We start from the raw sequence: 20339 nt of genomic DNA on the forward strand, positions 1-20339 counted from the left end.
GACCTAAAAATTGCTTCCCGTAATGTTTAACAGACACGATTAAAAATGAAAAAAAAAATTATCCGATAGTTGTGTATTTTCTCTGTACGTCCACACAATGAATCTCCTTTATATACCTGAAATAAATCAGTAAATGTTTGCATAGCTCACTAAAGAATGGCTTAATCGGTTAGAAATTGATTAGCGTTTCTTTGGCTCCAGTAATAGCGGGGGGTACGGTCTGTATCGTTACAGGATACGGCCAGGGACAGCGGCTGCACAATTCAGCGCCTGGAGAAGGACAAGCAGAGCCTGACTCTGCAGGTGTCCGTCTTGTCCGATCAGGTGGAGGCCCAGTCCGAGAAAATCCGGGAACTGGAGTACTATAACAACGAGCGCCGCCTCCGACTGCAGGCGGCAGAGGAAATGCTGGAATCGGTAGGAGAAAACTATTTAATACTTTCTTTGAAAAAATAATCATTTGTTTTTATGCTTGTTTGTTTGTTTGTAAATAACTATATTTTGATATATCAAGATAACATCATATGGTTTTCATTTTCTTCTTTTAAGAAATATTCAGGCATAGCCTACACCCACGAAGTGAATGTACAATGTAGGCTATGCCTGTCCACTTCTTAAAAGAGAATATAGGTTTTCATGTTTTAAAAATGTTTCAATAAAGTTGAACTGAGCGGTTGCAAAATATCCAGCAGGCAGTCAACGTCATAATAACGTTTGATTATTGAACGTTGAATTTGACGTTGAAAAGTAATTGAAAATGTCTTCCTTTTTTGTTCGTTTTACCTAAAGATACTCCGGGTGTAAGCAGTCTGTAAGCAAAGTATACTGAACGTTAAACTTTTATTTTAAGCGCCAAAACATTAATTAGAAGCAATATCGACTTCGCTTCTGAAGCCAAAATCATAATCGTGTCTTTTGTTATATTTACATTTTCAGTGTCTTTGCCGTGATAACACTACGTATCGATTTTGTACTATATAACCCATAATACAAATGACGCCAAATTGAGGTGCCAGCGGGGTTTGCTTATTTATATTTAAATATTTAATCGTATGATGGCTTACAATCATATAAATATAAGTAATAAGGAATCATTCTTTGAATATTATGAGGTGATAATTTCGGTCGGGGCGTGATCAAATCTATCATAAAGCCCTTCGGGCTTTATTGGATTTGATCACCCCCCGACCAAAATTATCACATCATAATACTCAAAGAATGATTCCTTATTCCTTATATAAGTACGGTTGATAATGGTAAAAACTAATCGGATAAAATCATCAACTTCATGAAACACTTACATATGAATATGGCTTTATAGCAAGGTTCGAATATGTGTACAAGATGTATTGTTTACTGTATATATATACAACGTAATTATGTTTGCATTAAATTCATAAGGCATTTGTGTCTATTGAATTTTGAACGCAAGTGCGTAATTGTAAGGAAAATATGAAATTGCAGTGGGTTTGCAGACCTTGAATCCTTGATTTATGTTACGATATTTTAATTGTTTTGACTCCTAGAATATACTTCAGCAACGTAATCAAAGAAAGATATATGTATATTCGATACATGCCGAGTCCTTTGCGGATAAAGATCATATTGTTGTTGTTGTTGTTGTTTTTTTAACGTCCCCAGTCGTTTTACCCGTGTGAAACAATGAAAACGACAAATATTTGTTGCTTGAATCACCACACAAGTCAACAAATTCCAACTCAAAAGGGACGGTGGTAGTTTTAAATTATATATTGCGTGAAAATTTTCAAGGTAGATGTGCTTTATTTTTCTCAATTCATATACATTCTATGACTTAAAACTTCCATTGATACTTTTACCCCCATATGCCATTATCCTTTAGGGGCATTGTCTCGATACATTTTCAAATTTCGTTTTCCTTTTTTAAAAGTTTACAATGCTTCACTGAGGTATTTCTAATCATGGTCAGCCAAAATTTGAATGTCAGTGTTAGAGATATAAATTAAACAGTATACAAAGCTTATACCTTTTGTTATGTAAACAAGCCTGTGTAATGTTTTTGTTTATACATGTGTTCAATCATGTACCTGTAAAAGTAAACGTTCTTTTCAATGTTCAAGCAAATTGCTAGGTCGTTTATAGGCATACAGTATCTATACATGTAGTAATTGTCATTAAATTTTGTTTGAAGCCTTGTATTTTTTATTCGGCATTCAATATTTAAACAAATACATATGACCCGAGGTTGTTTGAATTAAAAAAAAAAAAAGACTGATGAGCTCAGTATCTTGTGTCTAAAACAAAATTTTAGTTGACCATAAAATATGAAACAAAGCATTCTAAACATCAAAACTATTTTTTTAAAACTGAGATCGTGACCATGCTCTTTGAAAAATAAATAGAATAAAGAAGTATAATTTTTTCTTGTGTCCTCTGATTTGCATTTTCAGTATCCTTAATTTCTTTTAAATACATCGGTTAAGTTCGTGCACTTACTTTGATATATCAATCCGACTTAACTTGGTACGATTTACCTAAGAATCTGTAAACTCAAATGACCTTGCCCTTCGCAAGAAACCATATTCAGACAAAAAGAAACAAAGTGTGGAGGATACTTGGTTGTCTGTGTATTATTTACGGTAGGTTTAACCTCCTTAGTGTTGTAACCTGTCTAAGACCTCATGTTTCAGTATACTCTCTAGAATAATACTGTTTATTAAGGTGTTAACTCGTTCGTCTAAAATTATTTTAGGTAGATGTACTTAAATTTTGAAAAGTTTCTGGAGTTAAGTTACGAACTCTGAAAAAAAATGAAATTGTAGTCTAAGGTGCTGTATGAATATCTGATAACTGATCTCTAAAGGTCAATTCACTGTGTCTAAGGTATGTTTTAAAGTGATTTTAAAGTCCCAGCAGGTGTGTTTTTAAAAAAGCCAGTGCAATTCTATGATTCATGGATGAAGATTAATTAATCACACATATACATTACAAATAGAAAAATTGGACCTGCAAGGGCTATGAAATATAAGAAATACAAAGCAGGTACTGGTATTTTATTTGGTGATGTACAAATGATAACATTGAGATAATGCAAGGGGTGTCCCAAGAAAAGGTGTCAGATTTTACTATTATAAAATTGTCTACAAGAAATCTCTTTCTGTTCTTGTTTATTTCTACTGGTACCCTTTTATTTATTCAATTGTACTTCTTTGACAGATTTGTGTATTTTCATTTCATAATCATTTAAAAGTGACAGAAATGGTAACATTGATCAGATTATAGCCATCTGAGAAGTTTTGATTGCAAGTGTTACCTAATTTATAGTACATGTACTATAATTATGATTTTGTTTTGGAACCAAAGCAGATTTTTGAATCAAATTGGGTCAGATATTGTCATACTTGCCAACTGACCCGATTTCGTCGGGTCACACCCGATTTTTCGACCCCTCACCCGATTATTTTTTATGACCCGTCGGGTCATGCTTTTCACCCGATTTTTGTCGAACAATCCGAAAATCTCCCGATTTCCGGATTTGGTTCATAAATTACGTTGCGCGTTTGACTTCCAGTTATGAACCCAAGCTGATCTTGGATCTACGTAAACTATGCCGATGGCTATAACAGACATAGCAAGTGTTAATTATTATCGTGAGTTGTTTTGACAAACCGAAGGTTTAAATCATTAAGTGTGATGGCTTCCAATAAGAAAAGGTCTTCGTCGGGGCCAGCCGAATCAAAACCAACAAAAAGAAAACGATATTTTTGTACCTATCATCATGATCATCATACCTGGGAAAATGAATTCCCATAGTAAAACAAAGTAATCGAGTACAAATGAGGCTTTTGTGTTCTATGTAACGCACATTTGAATATTGGATTGTGTGCCCAAAATGATCTGACTAAATATTCAAAGTCATGTATAAAATGCTTTTTGATACACAAAAGTCTTCTAAGTCACTTACAACTTTCATGCCATCATTTACAGAGTTCAAAAGCGAGGTTAATGTAGCAGAAACTCTTTTTGTATTTTTTTTTAGCTGAACACAACCTTCCATTTTCTGTGTCAGATCACTTTTAAATTACAAAATTCAAAATCAGCAACTGTTAGTTAAAATGCTTCTTTGCAATGAAATATTACAAATAAGTTTTAACACATATTTCTATTATATATATACCTATGAAATGCATGGCAAGTATGTCGTGAATGTCGTTACGCGCTATGACCAGATTTTTTACTTTCCAAATCTGGTCATGACTTTCACAGGTTGGAGGTTGGCAAGTATGGATATTGTTGATTCAGAATGTTTGAGTACAATTATGTTGATTTCAAATTACGTACTGTTTAATGTACTGTTTAATGTTCAATATTAGACCAACACAAATTTTGATGTTGCATGTTGATACCTATAAACTTTTAAACTAATGTTTGTAAAGAGAAAAGTGTGTTGTAGATGGCACTTAATAGACAAACAATTTAAAAAAATGTTTTGTAAGCAGAATTTTATTTTGCTTGATTAAAATCATGTGAATCTTCATGATCCAGCCAGAATAAGTGATATTATAATACTCATTTATATTATTATATATATTGGGGATACTTTGTTTTTTATGCTATATAGCAAAGGGAGAGTATAGACTTGCTATGATAAGCTAGTTTTCCAAAGTTCTCCTCATTTCCTTCTTCCCCTTGCTTTGTATGATCTCACATGGCACAGGGGGACGGAACAAGTGGCAGTGTTTCAGTATAGGCAGTAGAACTTGGCAATTTATGTATTATATTAAGAGGCTTTTAAAATTTTTCGAATTTGTTTGGTCTCACAAGTCCTGAGCAAGGAGTCTTATACCAGTAGTTGTATTTTTATACCCCCGCAAACGAAGTTTAGGGGGGTATATTGGTTTCACCCTGTCCGTCTGTCTGTCTGTCCGTCTGTCTGTAGACGCAACTTTGTCCCCCCTATAGAATTTTTTATTACTGCATGGAACAGTTTGAAAATTTGTACATATGTTGAACACCATCTGAAGATGTGCACCTGCAATTTTTTTTAAGATCAGACAAGATTTAATGATTTTATGACAGTTTTCATTTTCCTTATTCTATATATTGTACACTAATGTTGAAAAGTAAGGGAGGCAATCCTTACAGATTTTATTAATTAATTAATAGAAAACACTCTAAAATATATTTATATAAATACATCCAGATGAAGTTTTTTGTCTTTATGTCTTAATTAATAAAAAAAAAATTATTTTTTATAAGTATTCTATGAACTGACAATGCAAAGTTTTTGTTTGTCAATGATAAATTCTTAGGAGCTAATAAGAACATCAAAGACAAGTGTGGCTGAATTCATCTGTCCCAAGGGAGCCATTATCTGAGCCATGGTTCAGATGGAGCATGTGTTTAGGGGAAATTGATAATCTGTAAAGTGGGTGATGGTTTTGGGGCTATTTTAAAACTGTTTCATGTAAACCAAAAGGTCTATCATTATAAGATTATAAGGTAATAAATAATTTAATTATTAATAAAGAAGTTAAACTATTTTTAGAGGTTGTTTAAATTTATTTGTCAAGTAAATTGATGAAGTGACCCTATTGGGCATTAATTTAAATGAAATTCAAAATTACTGATATGATTGTAGTGTTTTGGCAATTATAAAATTGTTTGTAATATTAAATTTTCTTTTTTACTTATTTTTACATAGTATGGTAATTATGGTAATGTTTTGGGAGTTTATTAAATTTAACAAGTTCATCAAAGAAAATCATAGTCCTATGGGATCAATTTTCTGATATGGAGTTCCATTGTGCCATAGGAGAAAGTGAGGAAAATTTGAAACAACTAATTGCATCTGTCAAGACTCTTATTAGTAAGATATTGAAAGTTTTATCAACAGAAGAGCATTGCTTGGCTACCGGTATTTCTATTCACTGCAAAGGGAGGGGTTATTGTCATTTTGTTGGTTTTTCTTTAAATCAATTAAATTAAGAAAATATATCATCAAATACATACATTTGTAAATGTATTACTGTTATAGATATGTATTTACAGTGAAATTCTGACAATTTTGATTTTATTTTTTCTTTGTTAACTAATTTTTTTTTTTTTTTTTACAATTCTAGTTAGGATTGTCATGGTAAAGCATATTTCTTGGATATCACAGAGGTGTTATCAATTGAAATCATGTTGTAGAATTACAATGTATTACACCATGGCCCAAATAAACCTGAAATATTAGACTGTTAGTTAAAGCCAGTGAACACAAAATGATAAAAATAGTAATGCTTATAGTCTATGTTATGTATCCCTATTGGTATGAGAAGATATAAATACATGTACATGTTTAAAACTATCACTTCCTTTACATGATTTTGCTCAATTTTTTTTTATTGGTTATCAACATGCTATATTTTTGTGTATGTAATCCAAAAAAATGTGTTGTAATTGCCTAGGTTAAATTTTTTTCTACTTTGGGTGTTTTTGTCAGCAGAATAAGAAAACTAGTACATGTACAACATTAATTTTTAGATTAATTAAATGTTTATTTGCATGCATACCATTGCAGGATGTAGCTAAAAAAAAATGTTATATATTTACACAGGTTTTTTAGCAGTTTTTGAGACATTAAAGAAGTACAATTACTATTTAGCTAGTAGTTAAGAATCTTTTTCTTTTTCTTTCACATACATTTATGAAGAAACATTTTTGGAGCGTAATTTAGCTTACCATGGATAATTCTTACAAATTTAGTCTTGTCAATTGAATGTATAAGAAATAATTTATTTTAATCAAAATTTCATAACAGATGTACCAGTATATAAAGTACAAATACTAGCTGTTATAGGGTTATTTTGCCTTGTGTTATTTCCACCCTTCTACACTTGCAAATGGCTTTGCCCAGTCTTAGATTCACCCGCTTACAATAAGGGCTATAGGGGCAAAAACAAAATGAGGGCAAATAAAAAAAACCCCAATTATTTGCCCCAAAAAGTGTACCGTAAATAAGTGATCAAATTTTTTGGTCTTTTAATTTTGTACGTATATATGGTTTCATATATTTATATGTAAACCTCAGACATCCAACATTTCATATCTGGTGTGGATAATAACTTCAGCAATGTTAAATTGATTTATATTATTGAGTAATTTATTTTACCTCACACAGAAAATATAGCATATAAACTGAAACTAATAGTTCGTAATCAATATAAATAAATATTGCATGTTAAAAAAAAATATATATATGATCTTGGGTATGCCTTCAATACAATTGAAAAAAAATAATAGGAAAAAAAGAGTTGTCTTTCCTGGCATACGATATACACCAATGTAAGCGAATTGCTCTCATTGTGCCTGTTTTAGACTAAGTGTTTATCGAAAAAAATGTAGAGATAAGATTGACCCTGTTTTTACAGAATACTATATATTCTTCTATAGTATAAAAAGTAGATCTGTAAAGCCTGATCAGAATTAATCATAACACTTTATCAAACTTTTATTACCAAGCCTTTAAAATTATAATTGATGTTTAAGAAAACACCTCACTGTCTTGGCTGAAATCTAAAACAGTTGATTAAGAGACCTTACATGTCATGTAATGAATGACATGTTTATTTAATGTGTTTAAATAGCTATTAAAATACCCCAGGACCCTAAACTACATTGGGATTACAATGGGAGACAATTAGATTACCACACCTTGTTATTGCAATGTCCCCAGGATTAACACAACTTTTTCACAACTACTGAGAAAGCTTCCCTCCTCACTGTGGTATAAACTTTAAAATGGATGGTTTAACTATTTCTGTAAGTATATGTTTATACCTTCATGGTATATTGTTTATTTTGTAAATTGTGTTGGTACATCAAAGGCATTTAAACAGAAGGTCATTATACTAGGTTTTATCTTTTCAATTTTCCATTATGTAATTTTATGGTGGCAGTAGCCTGCGAAAAATTACCAAGATGTAATATTTAATTTTTAATGACAAAGGTTATCTTATATTCATGAAGTAAAACTTGTTTTCAACGCATGCCACTGGAAAATAGATGTATTGGCAGAAATGATCACCCAGCCTAGCTGTCTCCAAACTGTTTTATCTATGTTATACATAAGTTTGATGGCTAAGTTATTGAAATGATATGCTTTTTAATTATAAATGTAAAATGCAGCATTGTTGTGTTTCTGGTCAGGATATATCATCTTCTTGCAAAGTCTGGTATTATGTTTTGTAATCAATATGTAGTGATTCATTCATATTTACTTAAAGTACCCCCTTAGGTGAGGAAGTCGGTAAACTTAATATTCTCTCTCTCCCCAAGTCTCTCTCCTCTCTCTCTCTCTCGTTACAATTTCCCCATATATATCTATTAAAAAAATCAGTCATAAAGCAAAAATTAAATGATTTAACCATAACAATTTATAGATGCAATCCCGTGTCTTTTGATGCTTTGAAATTCAGTTGATGCATCAAGTGAATTAAAACAAGCAAGGTAATTGGAAGTAGACCTGGAAGCCAGGGAAAATTACATTGGCATTTGCGGACTGCAGTGTACATTTTTGCAAGCTTTCTTTGTTGTTTTCTTTTGGAAATTACCTTGTTGGATAATTAATTGAGCATTCCTCCCACTGCTATCTGTCTGCAGAAATTAATCAGTTGTGTGTGGATCAGACAGTTGAGACTGCCAACTCCAGATCCGTTCCTGGCACTCTATTAAGAGGTCATACTAAGCCATGGTACCATGGTATACATACGTACCTGTTCCATCCCCACAGAACTAGCCTCATACAACGAAGTACTATAGCTACTCAGGAATTATTTATCTGATCAGAGCTGTGCACTGCACTGGTTGCCCTGGTGTGTTATATTTGGTGGGGAGCAAAAAAACACCTGCCAAATATCTGTACACTAAAATAACAATGAACCCAAACCAAGATGCCCTGCACAGCCCGAGCACTGTCAGTGTTTCTTGTTCTCTCTGACTGGTAGCAAAGGGATACACAGAACAAAGGTTATAGAGGCCAGGCCACACATGAATGAAATGCATGAACTCTGTATTTTCGCCCCTTTCACAAGAATAGCCAAGCATTTAATCCAGTACACATTTCTTAAAAAATTGTCATTCAGTAGTTAAAATAATTTTTTAAAGATGTAGATACACGTATTAAATTTTTAACATGTCATGTTGATTGAAATCATTTAGGGAGCAGTGGTTCCAATTTTTGCCCAACTTGAGAGAGAAAGCTGACTCATTTATTAGCCTGTGCCTGTTAAATTAATGAATTAACCTGAGGATGCTTCAAGAAAATCAAGAAATTAACCTTTGGGGTGCTTAAAGAGAATCAAGAAGTCATCCCATCGGAAACTAGATAATGATTGATAAAAAGATGTCAGAATACACAGAATTAATGGGGATTCTAAGAAAAAGACTGAAGTATTGGCAGTTCTAAAAAAACACGAAATGTGCTCTCTCTTCAAATAAAGAGTTTACCCAGGATCAAAACTCCATCATCTGCCTGTTCTATTTCGATATCAGAAACTAATTAAAGTTGCATGAAAATTGACTTCTCACTTAGGATGGTGAACCACAGGGGTTTCGGTGGCTTGTGGGGCGTTTGTTAGGAGTGGGTGATATACACCCTGGATCTTCAGATGCCTTGTTGATGGGAAAAGAATTCAGAAGTTGTATCATTTCTTTTTGAACAATATTTGCAAAGGAATGTATATAATTAGTTCTCATGGGGTTGAGGAAATGCAGTTTGCTTTGAGATGGGTTTATTAGATGGTGTTAATTAACTTATGAATGAATGTTAAAAGGTTAATGACTCTGATGCTGAGAGTTCTATATTTAATTTTTTTTTGTTATTGATAGAAAACTAGAAATCATAGACTATATTTTTACATGGTAGTTCTTATTTTTCAAACCAACCGTCAATAAAAAATTGATATCAAGAAAGAGATGAGAAACCAGCTCTTCCTTGTCCGTGGCTAATTGGTGAGCTAATGTCAAACATGCACATATATCATACATATTCTGAGGATAGTTTTGCTTATGAAGAATATTAAAAATTGCAACATGATGAGCGAGAAGATGAAAAGATGTCTTGTTCCAGCAGAATTTAATCCTGTTGCAGAGCTGTTGAGGATCGGTCACATGGATGCCTGGAATAATAAATATCTACCATGGTACCTTACAATCTGGCAGATGAGGAAGAAACAGATGTTATTGGAGAACAAGTGAAGGCTGCAGCAGCACTGTCAGGGCAAGGGGTCCCTCTGTGTGCACAGAGAAGTGTAGGTGTGTATTGTGTTGGCCAATGACTCTGCAGTTGCTATGAAGCCCCAGGAGGGAGCTTATCTTTCAGGCTAGTCACACTAAAAGCCCTGTAGTTTGGTTCCATTGCTCAGTCAGCTAGCAAATCTTACTGGTACTTATCAGTGGTGTTTTTGGCTTCTGCGCTGTGATTTTTTCGGAAAGAAAAGTTGTGTTGGTGCGTGTATGTATATATTACTTCTATAACTTTTTGGAAGAAGCAGTTGATGTTGAAAAGGAATTAGAAAAAAAGAGAAACATTTTTGAGTGATAAGAAATCTATCTTTGGAAGATGAGATTTTTATTTGTTGGGGATCTGTACAAGCCTTTATCTGCTTGTGGAAAATCATCTCTGTGATCTTCCTGATAGGATTCACATGCATGTACCATTCAGTAGGAGAAAATGGATGTTGCATAAGGATGAATAAAGAGCGTTAAAATGGATTAATGTCTGTGTGTAAATGAAATATTAATCAAATGGATTTAAATTTGATTGAAATTCATTTGAGACAAAAGTTCCAGTTGTAATTACATATAGTATTTCATTTCATGAATTTTTCACATTTGAAGACTTGAGTATCTGATTATGTGTTGAAATCAATAAGGGCATTGTTTTTAAAGGTGAAATGAAGCAGCACGTTGACTCCAGTATTGAATATCATTAGAGGACGGGATCACAGTGTAGATGAGCAGGATTTCTGTGTATTCATTTGTAGTTACAGGAGGTTACTTAGAAAAAAGATGACACTGTTAAAAAATGTCTTGGAATATTAAAAACATGAATAAGAAGACATTAGGGATTGCAAATTCAGGGGAAAGAGAGTTAAGAAATGTACAGGTACCTGTAGAATATAGTGAGCATAACATGAGTGCAGATCCTAGAAAAATGTTGACCAATCAGAGCACTGGGACCTATGGGCAAATGGCCCCTAGTAGAAGCTGGCATCATAGTTTATCAACCTCTGATCATTCCGAGTTCCGAATGGATGTGCCTGGCTTTGACAGTCACCGAAGGTTATCTCACGGGTCAAGGACGGCTCTCTTCAGTAGCCATGACAGTCATCTCAGGCTAAGGGATCCCAAGACAACCAGTGCTTCAAGTAGTCCTGAGAAAAGTCCTGGGATTGAGTCGGACGATTCTCTGTCTTCTGCCAGCAGTAGCGGCCATAGACAAGCGGCCTACAGGAAGCGCAGCCTGCGACACAGGAGAAGCGAGGACAGAGACTTGGGGAAACTTTTGACAAATAGTGTTGAGGAGGCAGAATCTTTACATCAGAGGTCACAACTGGGTGTGGATGATGGGAGGGGCAGTCGTACAGTGCCCAGAAACGGCCATCGTCCTGCTAGTGTCTGTGGATATAATGTGCTTTGGGAAAACAGAGTTCAGGAACTAGTAGTAAGTACCAAATGTGGTATTGAGAGTACTCCTTAAGAATGTCCCAGGTTGTCTGATTCTAGCATACCTCATGGACCCTTTATCCCTTTGTTTAAAGCTTTTTAGATCTGCATAAATTGCATGGTTTAATGATTTTAATCTTATTTGAGGATGTGTATATGATCTTGTTTTAGGAAAAACAAAGAATGAATCACAGTTTTGAAAAGAAGCCCATGATTTTCCAAAGAAATATTTTGTTTTTCATTTAATCAAGAGTTAATGGTCATGCAGTAATTGCTTTATCAATACCCATGATTTTACAAAACATTTGAATCTCGATTTTGGGATGCATTGGCTGTCATAAACCATTCATGACAAGGTGTGGGAGCACCTTTAAAATCTGTATCTTGATTTTCAGTCATAAAAATGCTGCATCAGATATTCTGATTCAATTTTTATTGCTTTGGAAGACAGGTTACTGCACTGTATGTCCTTTAGGACAAAATAAACAGTCTGACAGATTAATGTAATCGCTGCATACCATTATTCTGTTTTGTGTTTGAACTCAAGTGTGCTGCAAAAAACAATTATTCAAATGCAAGGATATCAAATTTGATGTGATTTCTGACAAAGCCATTCACCCTTACAAAAAAAGTTGAATATTTCCCCCCTTTAGTGTAGGCCTCTGGGTAGCTCTCATCAAAGAATGGTCCATTGCATGGGGAATGCAACATCCAGAAGTGAAGTGTATTGTAATGACATATTTATCGGCTTCTATTTCAAATAGATCCCCCAAAACAGTAACTGTCAGCAGGGGCAAACCTTTGATCAGGCTTGGAACAGAATTGGCTTCTGATCAACACCAGTGTTGTTAATGGCACTCGTTTCTGTTATATTGCTACAAATCTCCTTAATGTGCTAGAAAAAAAAAACTAACAAACATAAAGGGGGTTGTGTGTTGCTTCAGAAAAGAGTTGCACGGACAGGATAAAATACACAGTTTGTGTTCTCTGTCTCCTCAAGTCTGGTCAGCCTGATTGCCTTGAGGGTCAAAGGAGGGGAAAAGATTGATCTAATTAACAATGCACCAGTTCTGGGATCAAGTTATTAATGCACTCATTTTGAATGTATTGTATTGTTTATTAGTCAACAGCTGTACAGCTCATAGACATATACAATTAATATACACATGTTATAATACATATACTGGTCACTTGAAAAAGGCAAGTTTATACATGAAGTTTTCTGATTACAAAAGCATTCTTAATATATTGAATGAGTTGCCAATCAGATATTGGGTTTTGTATTAATGAGATATTGGCCTGGTGTCAATTACATGTATAATTAGATGATCCAGGTTGTGCTGTATTATTTCTTTTTTTCTATAAATCTTTGGATCGTGACAAAAACTTTCATTCAATTTATTAAAAAAAATGCAGGTGTGTCTTCATTTAAGGCGCAATAAAGTCAATTTCAATTAGAGCACTATCTTTTAATGATGTGCTCAAGTTTCTCACACACATGTGACAATACATAACAACGTGTTATGTAGATGTTTGTTTTATGCTTATTTGAAATGGCAGAACTTGCAGTAGTTTATCATTATGACTACAGAATTTAGAAATTATACAGAATTCTTTCCTTTGCAAAAACCAAAAAATTTCTTTTTCCAGAAATATCTTGCCTGTGTAGCAGCAATATACTTCAAACATGACATGAATATACCAAATTACCCCTTTAATTGCAAAGAGGAAAAACAAACCCACAATTCAATGGTGGTCTGGTTGATTGTAATTAGGGAAATAACAGGGAATTAATTTGGTTATAGGGAGGGGATCTGTTACCAAGTTTTTGCCACAAATGTCAGTGATTCCCTTTCCATTTAATATGTCATTTGCCCATTAGGTCACTGGACCTAATCAGCTAATACCATTTACTGAATGTCCAGGGTTAGACAAACTGTATATGGTAATGAGTAATCACTATTGTGATTGCACTGTACATGAGAAGGTCCACAGGGGTCAAACTGTTCTAAACAGGGGTAAGTCATTCATTTGGAGAGCCAATGATATAATTGCTATGATCAGCTGAGTGATATTCTGTAATTCAGACATAATTTTAGGAGTAATTTGTGGTTGGAATGGAATTCCATTATTATATTTACATTGTTCTAATGTGGGTTTTTTTGGGGGAGAGGCATGTTAAGTAAGCATGTATACAATATTTGTTCTTGTCTTAAGGGGACATCGATTAGTATTTGTTATATTTGTACCATCAGGTGCAATTAAAAACAATTGCTGAGATTCGTTTTGGATTATTGCAAAGAAAAAGAATATATGATATTAATAAGACACTTGTTATTGGTACATGCATGCTCTTTTTATAGAAACAAAAACATTTAAGATATCACGTCACATGTACATGCTTCACAAAAATAACCCTGGAAATGAGATTTATTAATTCTTGGGAATCAAATAAATCAGAAGGTCTGATTTCATTCTGACTCATTGCTTTGCATCACCTCTAAGCAAAGATTTCTTGCCAGATACCCCTGTAGAAGATAGATTTTCTGTGTAATCTCTGACTTCATCACGAATCTTCTGGAGTCGTACAGGAGCACCTGCCCTATTTTTCAATGGTGCATCCCGACATCTGTACTGATTTAGCTAATTTTTCCAGTAATTGCAAACTTTATGGGTTTGTTTGTTCTGGCTCCTGTTAATTAATTGCGTTAATGAACATGATACAACTAATGTAAATTATGTATGTACCTATGCAAGGTTGAGGTCGATGGAAGAAGAAACACCATTAGCTAGCTATTTTTTAATGCAGAGTTAATGTCTGTGTGTAATGCTTGAGCATCAACAATCAATGTTTCTGTCTTTAACACCTGCAGACAATTCCACAAAGATTTTATAACCTGTGTAAACCTAATCCCCATCTTCATTTATTAGTCGTAACTTAGGGTTCATTATTTTCTGTGCCTTATAAGAATTAACTTGTAACTATAGACTGTAGCTTTCATCTATTCAATATATGTTTCTTTTCCATTATTTCTAAGAGTTGTTACATAATTGTGTTGCAAACATAATATTGCAGGCTAAAAGTAAAGCTGTATTTTATAATAATACATGTATCTTAATCTTAAGATATTTTTTTTTCGTAATTCATATCCTGAACATTAAAAGGTATTGTATTAAAGCTGTTAACACTGGTCGTCCAGTACACATATATATATGTCAACATGAAACTTTCATTTGATAACACATTCTACTTGTAAGTACCCAGTACTTTACAGCTTTGACTAAGTTCATTTAGTTTGTTGAAAAATCATAATTTCCATTGCATTGTATAAAGCAACAGATAAAACAACTTTTGTAGGGTGAAGGGATATAATTAGAATTACGGTTACTTGGAAATCCTTTTAAACATTTTTTTAGGAGTTCTCAGGTATCAACAAAAAAAAAATAAACGCTTTATTTTAACTGTCAATATACTGTTAGTGGTTTTTTTCTGCAGGAACTGTTGACAAGAACATCTCTAGAAACCCACAAACTTGACTTGATGGCCGAAATTTCCAGCCTCAAGATCAAACTGGCCTCAGCTGATAAGGACAGGAGAGATCTAGATGACAGGCTGAGACTGTCTCAGGTAACGGCATGCATTTTATAGGGATGTAATCTTACAGGTAGATCCAATTATATTGAATTGTATTTATGCAGACTCATCTGTAATTTGATTATATATATATAGGTTTGTCAGTCAATACACAATGTATTAATAGAAATTTTAAAGTACTTTTTTATGTATGTGTTTATGTAATGTACCAATACGCACAAACAAATTCTCAAGCACAATCAAGAAAACCTCATAATGGTATAAAGCAACAAGGATTGTGCGAAAAAATTCTTTTTTTCCAAGTGTATCTTGTGCAAGATAAAGGAATGTAATTGAATTGAGTATTTACTGTATTTTTAATGATATTCTGTGGTTTATTTAAAATTTCTTTGAATGGAAAAAATTGAATACACTGTATAAAGTTTTCACAGTGTTTTTAGGGGATTTGAATAAGATTGTATCCTATATCTATTTCATCCTATGGAATCGGGTTCCATGACAAGGAATTGTGTTTTGACACTGTCAGAATTGTGTATCTACAATGACCATGTTGACCCCTGCATTATGTGTGGTAGAACTTTTCACAAGTCATTTATAGTTTTGTTCAGAAAATGTTTTTGCTAAAGGGTATCAGAACTCTTCAATGTGTTTTTTACCGGTAGGTAACCATGTCAGATTGACTTGTTTATGGACATTTTGATGAAGAAAGCACATTGAATTAATTATGCATTGAGCAAAGGAACGGTGCTTTACAGATTGTTGCATGCACATTCTGCATACGTTGATGGATCCGACTCTGGCATGTTACATAGACTTCGAGCAAGCCAGTGTGAGGAAACCATGTAAAAATTACCCTGGCGCTAACGAAACAATGCACTAACTATGCAGGCTTTATTTTTCAGAGACATGCAAAAGAGTTGGAATCCAGATTAGCAGTCAAAGATGCCGAGATCAATGAATTGAGACAGAGACTTCTGAAAAATGGCTCCATCCCAACACCAGACTCCAGTGGTTAGTGTCACCCCCGTATTACATAAGTAGGCCACAACTGACTCTAGATTACTTGGCATACACTTCTGTTCGCTACTTCTTGTATATTTTTTCATTTCTAATACTATGACATGTGCATATATATATATAGTATATATATTTACAGATAATAACATTAGAATCTGAAATAACTTATTCCATTTTATTCAGTCTCTTTTAATTCCACATGATAATTAATACATGTATTCATTTGCTTTAGGGTCACCTTTAAAACCTCTTTTAAAAGTTGTGCAAAAATATAAACAGCCAATAGATCTGCAAAAAACTATATTTTGACAAAAAATATGTGCTCATGCATATTATACATATGATATTTTAAGCCACGTTTCTTTTTTCTTCATTTAGTTGAAAAAGACAAACAAACAATTTTTTAAAGGTGACCTTGATATATATATTATTTACTCATCACTGCTGAACCAATTGCAAAAAATAATCAAATATACTATATCTATAAATATAACAAGGTTTTTGACAGAGACCAAAAACTAGCCTTAAAAGTCTGTTTACAGGGGACTCCTCAGTTTGCAGTTTAGAGAAATCAGTAGACCGAGAAAAAACTTTAGATAGACTTAAACGCAAACGTAAGACTTCACCTGTTTCATATGGGTTATGGCTCCTGAATTTTTTCTCTTCGCATCCAACTGCAACTGCCATCTGTTGTTTAACATTAAAAGATTTTCTTATGTTGCATAATGATTTTTTAAAGATCTGATTTTTTGGAAATTCATCCAAAACCTTGATTTTTGCCCATGAAATGATTATTTTTCTTGGAATTGCTTTTTGCTCCCTTTGTTCAGACAAGTGGCAGTTGTGATGCGGTTTTAGATTCCCTTTGAAACTTGTTCAGTTCACACTAACTGTTTTTTACAATTCTAACATACCGGGGTCCATTTCAAGTAAGCCCCTAAAAAAACACCTGGAAAATACAATCTCTGATAAATGATTTAAACATCTCTTTACGTGTATTTAGTATTTACTTGGTGGAAATGGTGATTTGTATGGTATTCAGAAATGTTTGACAAAATCATGGACATTTGACTAAAATATCAGACTGTCTAATGGCATTGACTACATCAATTTTTAAAATTTAATGATACTGAGGTGGAGAACATTATGTTTTACAAATTGACATTCATAATTCATGAATGATGTAGTTTTGTACATCAGTTTAACAGGTATGATATAACGCAGGTATGCTTTCATTTTTGAATGGGTAAACAATCTTGTGAATCTGATTCAGAATTATTGGTAGATGTCTATAGCCTTGCTATCTATGTGTATTTTTGCAAAGGAGAAATCTTATCTTTGCTTACATTCGGTGTATAAAAAATTAATGTTCTTGAACCTCGCAGGGTACGTTAGAGGATAAAGTTTTGTAATGATTGCAATATTCCTGTGCTCATCATTCACACAGTCTTCTCTACCAAAGAAAAGTAATGTCTGCAGCATTTTCTGATCCCCTCTCTCGGTATCAGCTTGATCTTTTAATACCATCTTTTTAAAGCTGGGAATAAACTATGTTATGATATTAAAGTTTTTCTTACATAAATCATGCAGACATCTCTTCCTTTATTTTTTTTTACTGTGATAAGCCGGGGCCTCTGAAGATTGAAATGGTAGCCATCTTTGACGTGCAGGAAGTCACTACATCTGCTGTAATCATCATGATAACCTCATCAGGAGCCTTGTTCTTGTTTTATCTCTTTCCTCATTAGTTGACCCGCATTTTTGTGAAGGGTTTTCAACTGCGCTTAAATTTCAAAATATGTCTCGTATCTTAAGATTGACAGGAAATATTTTTTTGTGAGTGTCTTTATTATCTGTTTGAGATAAAACAGTTTTGTAAGATGTGTGAACAAATCTCTCTGTTTTCTTAAGCACATAAGCAGTCTTTAACAGGATTTTGTTTCAGCTCAGGAAAATTTACATGTGATCTCAGAGGATGTAAAGTTGAATAAATGTGTTTTTAACAGGGATATGAAGTAGCATATTTCTTGTAAACATACTAATGTTTATTTTATCACGGTAGCCTTTGTTCCATTTGATACTTACACTCTTTTTATTGCATGCATGGTTGTTTGATAACACTTTAAAGTTCACAAGCTCCTCTGACCTCTAGATACACTTTGGTTTTAAAAAGTGTAATTGAATGATCATGATGGTACTTTTTCCTTAATAAATATTTTAGTTGATTTTTCCCCCATAATTAAATAGTCTTTGATCTGATCTTTAATAAAGGAAATTTTAATATCTCTCTGTTTTATTAAGATCATTATCCGAAACATATACTGGTATTTATCTACTGGCTGATATGAACTGTCTGTATTCTCTATTGCAATAACAGAATGTAATGACTAACAGTGTAGAATAGCCACCTTTCTGATCTATGTGTTTGTGTTAACTCCCAGTGACTATTTCCAATGGAGGCTAAGATGGAGCTATCACTACGTGATAGGTTCTGTCAACTAGATTGAGATGTTTAAAGCCTCTTTTCTTCTGGCTTTCTTTCAGAATACGAAGTTGAAAAATTGAAGAAGGCAGTAGAAGCTTTGATGTTCACGAATCAGGAAAAGGTGAATGGACTGCATTATCCTTATGTGTCAGATTTTATTAAGGGTCTTATTAATTATACCTTAAAGAAGCTATGATGCAACTATAAAGATGAAGGATGTTAGAAAATAAAGGTGTTCATTGATTTTAGTATTGAATGAAATGAAGGTATATACATGTAGAATAATTGTGTGTTGAACTGTTCCACAAGGTACATGTTATTTGATTAAAAGTGGAAATGCTCCTGATTTATTCAGTGAGACCAAATAAGATATGTAAATTAAGGGTAATTAATTGTGTTCATGATAAGTTACTACTACATTTTGATTTTCAAGACTCTAATTCATATATTTTTGTACAGTAGAGCATGATCCCAGATGAAGCTCTTTTAATTAAGAGTTAATTTATGAAACCTCTGTCGTTTTTGTTCAGTCATCACATTGAATTTTTTAAAAAATCACTATTTTTCAAATTAAAATTTTTTTTTATGTTAAAGGACAAAAGAATTGATGAACTGCGGAGACTTTTAAAGAGATATAAGAAAATAGAAGAAATGGTTGTTCAGGCCCAAGGTCGCAAGGGTGAGTACTGTGTATGTCTGTCATTCCATTTGTTTAGAATTTCAGTTTTATCAAACGTGTGAAAAATTTCAATTATCTTTCTTTGTCTGTTGTATTAATTCTATAATATATCCTGTATATACAGGGTTATTTTGGCCCCCATGTAATTTCACCCCTCTATACTTGGAAACAGTTTCGCCCCGTCTTGAATTCGCCCAGACACAGTTGTGTTTTAAGAGAGATATTATTAGACATTTCACCAGCTGACAACAAGGGTGAAAGGTGCAAAAATAAGCAAGGGCGAATACTTCCCTGTATACAGTATATATAATAATAACAATTGTGATAATAAGAATGATAGGTGTAAACATATTACTAGTATTCATGATGGGTCAAAAAGGAGAGATTGCTGTTACATGTACGTTTTTCCACTTTTACAGTGATTGTGTGCCTTATTCAGGCCATTTTAGTCAGTTAAAAGGGACTTATTAATAATTGCTTCAGAACTTGATTCCAACAGAAGTGAACTTTCTATCATTTGTAATGTCAGTGAAATAGAATCAGCATTGCTTGTCCATTCTTCTTTGTTTCTGCTGAGTTCATCTCTAGACTCTCTTGTCGGGTCTTACCGATTGTATGTTTTTCTTTGAAAGAGAGAAGTAACAACACAAGTAATGAGTGTGCATGGGGAGAGTGAGGATCACCCTGGTTTTGTATTGGTATTGGAGTTTTGTCAAATCATTGGCATACCGAAGGCCATATGCCTGGAAATCCTTGCCTCAAAATGCACATGCAATGTCTGTAAAATTGATAAAATTGGGGCACTTTTTGTGTGCATATGTCACCTCATAAACATCTCACTAGTTTGTTTTTTTTTTCTGATGCATATTGCC

The 20339-nt window shown here is 33.5% G+C and overlaps 1 protein-coding gene across 12 annotated transcripts in view; it reads left to right on the forward strand.

The window, feature by feature from the left end:
• LOC128191153 (liprin-beta-1-like) overlaps nt 1-20339 on the forward strand; it is a 38107-nt gene that overhangs the window by 7165 nt on the left and 10603 nt on the right. For 5 of the 12 annotated variants that reach the window (XM_052863643.1, XM_052863719.1, XM_052864040.1 and 2 more), the window contains 6 exons: nt 235-417; nt 15188-15319; nt 16189-16297; nt 16846-16917; nt 18848-18909; nt 19383-19467. In XM_052863643.1, the coding sequence (XP_052719603.1) occupies nt 235-417; nt 15188-15319; nt 16189-16297; nt 16846-16917; nt 18848-18909; nt 19383-19467 (643 nt within the window). Of the gene's footprint in view, nt 1-234; nt 418-2516; nt 2619-10981; nt 11690-15187; nt 15320-16188; nt 16298-16845; nt 16918-18847; nt 18910-19382; nt 19468-20339 lie in introns of those variants that run through there. The other 7 variants (XM_052863255.1, XM_052863378.1, XM_052863562.1 and 4 more) reach the window with 3 other exon arrangements.

The sequence above is a fragment of the Crassostrea angulata genome, chromosome 1 (assembly GCF_025612915.1).
Source record: "Crassostrea angulata isolate pt1a10 chromosome 1, ASM2561291v2, whole genome shotgun sequence".
In the NCBI taxonomy this organism is placed as follows: Eukaryota; Metazoa; Mollusca; class Bivalvia; order Ostreida; family Ostreidae; genus Magallana; species Magallana angulata.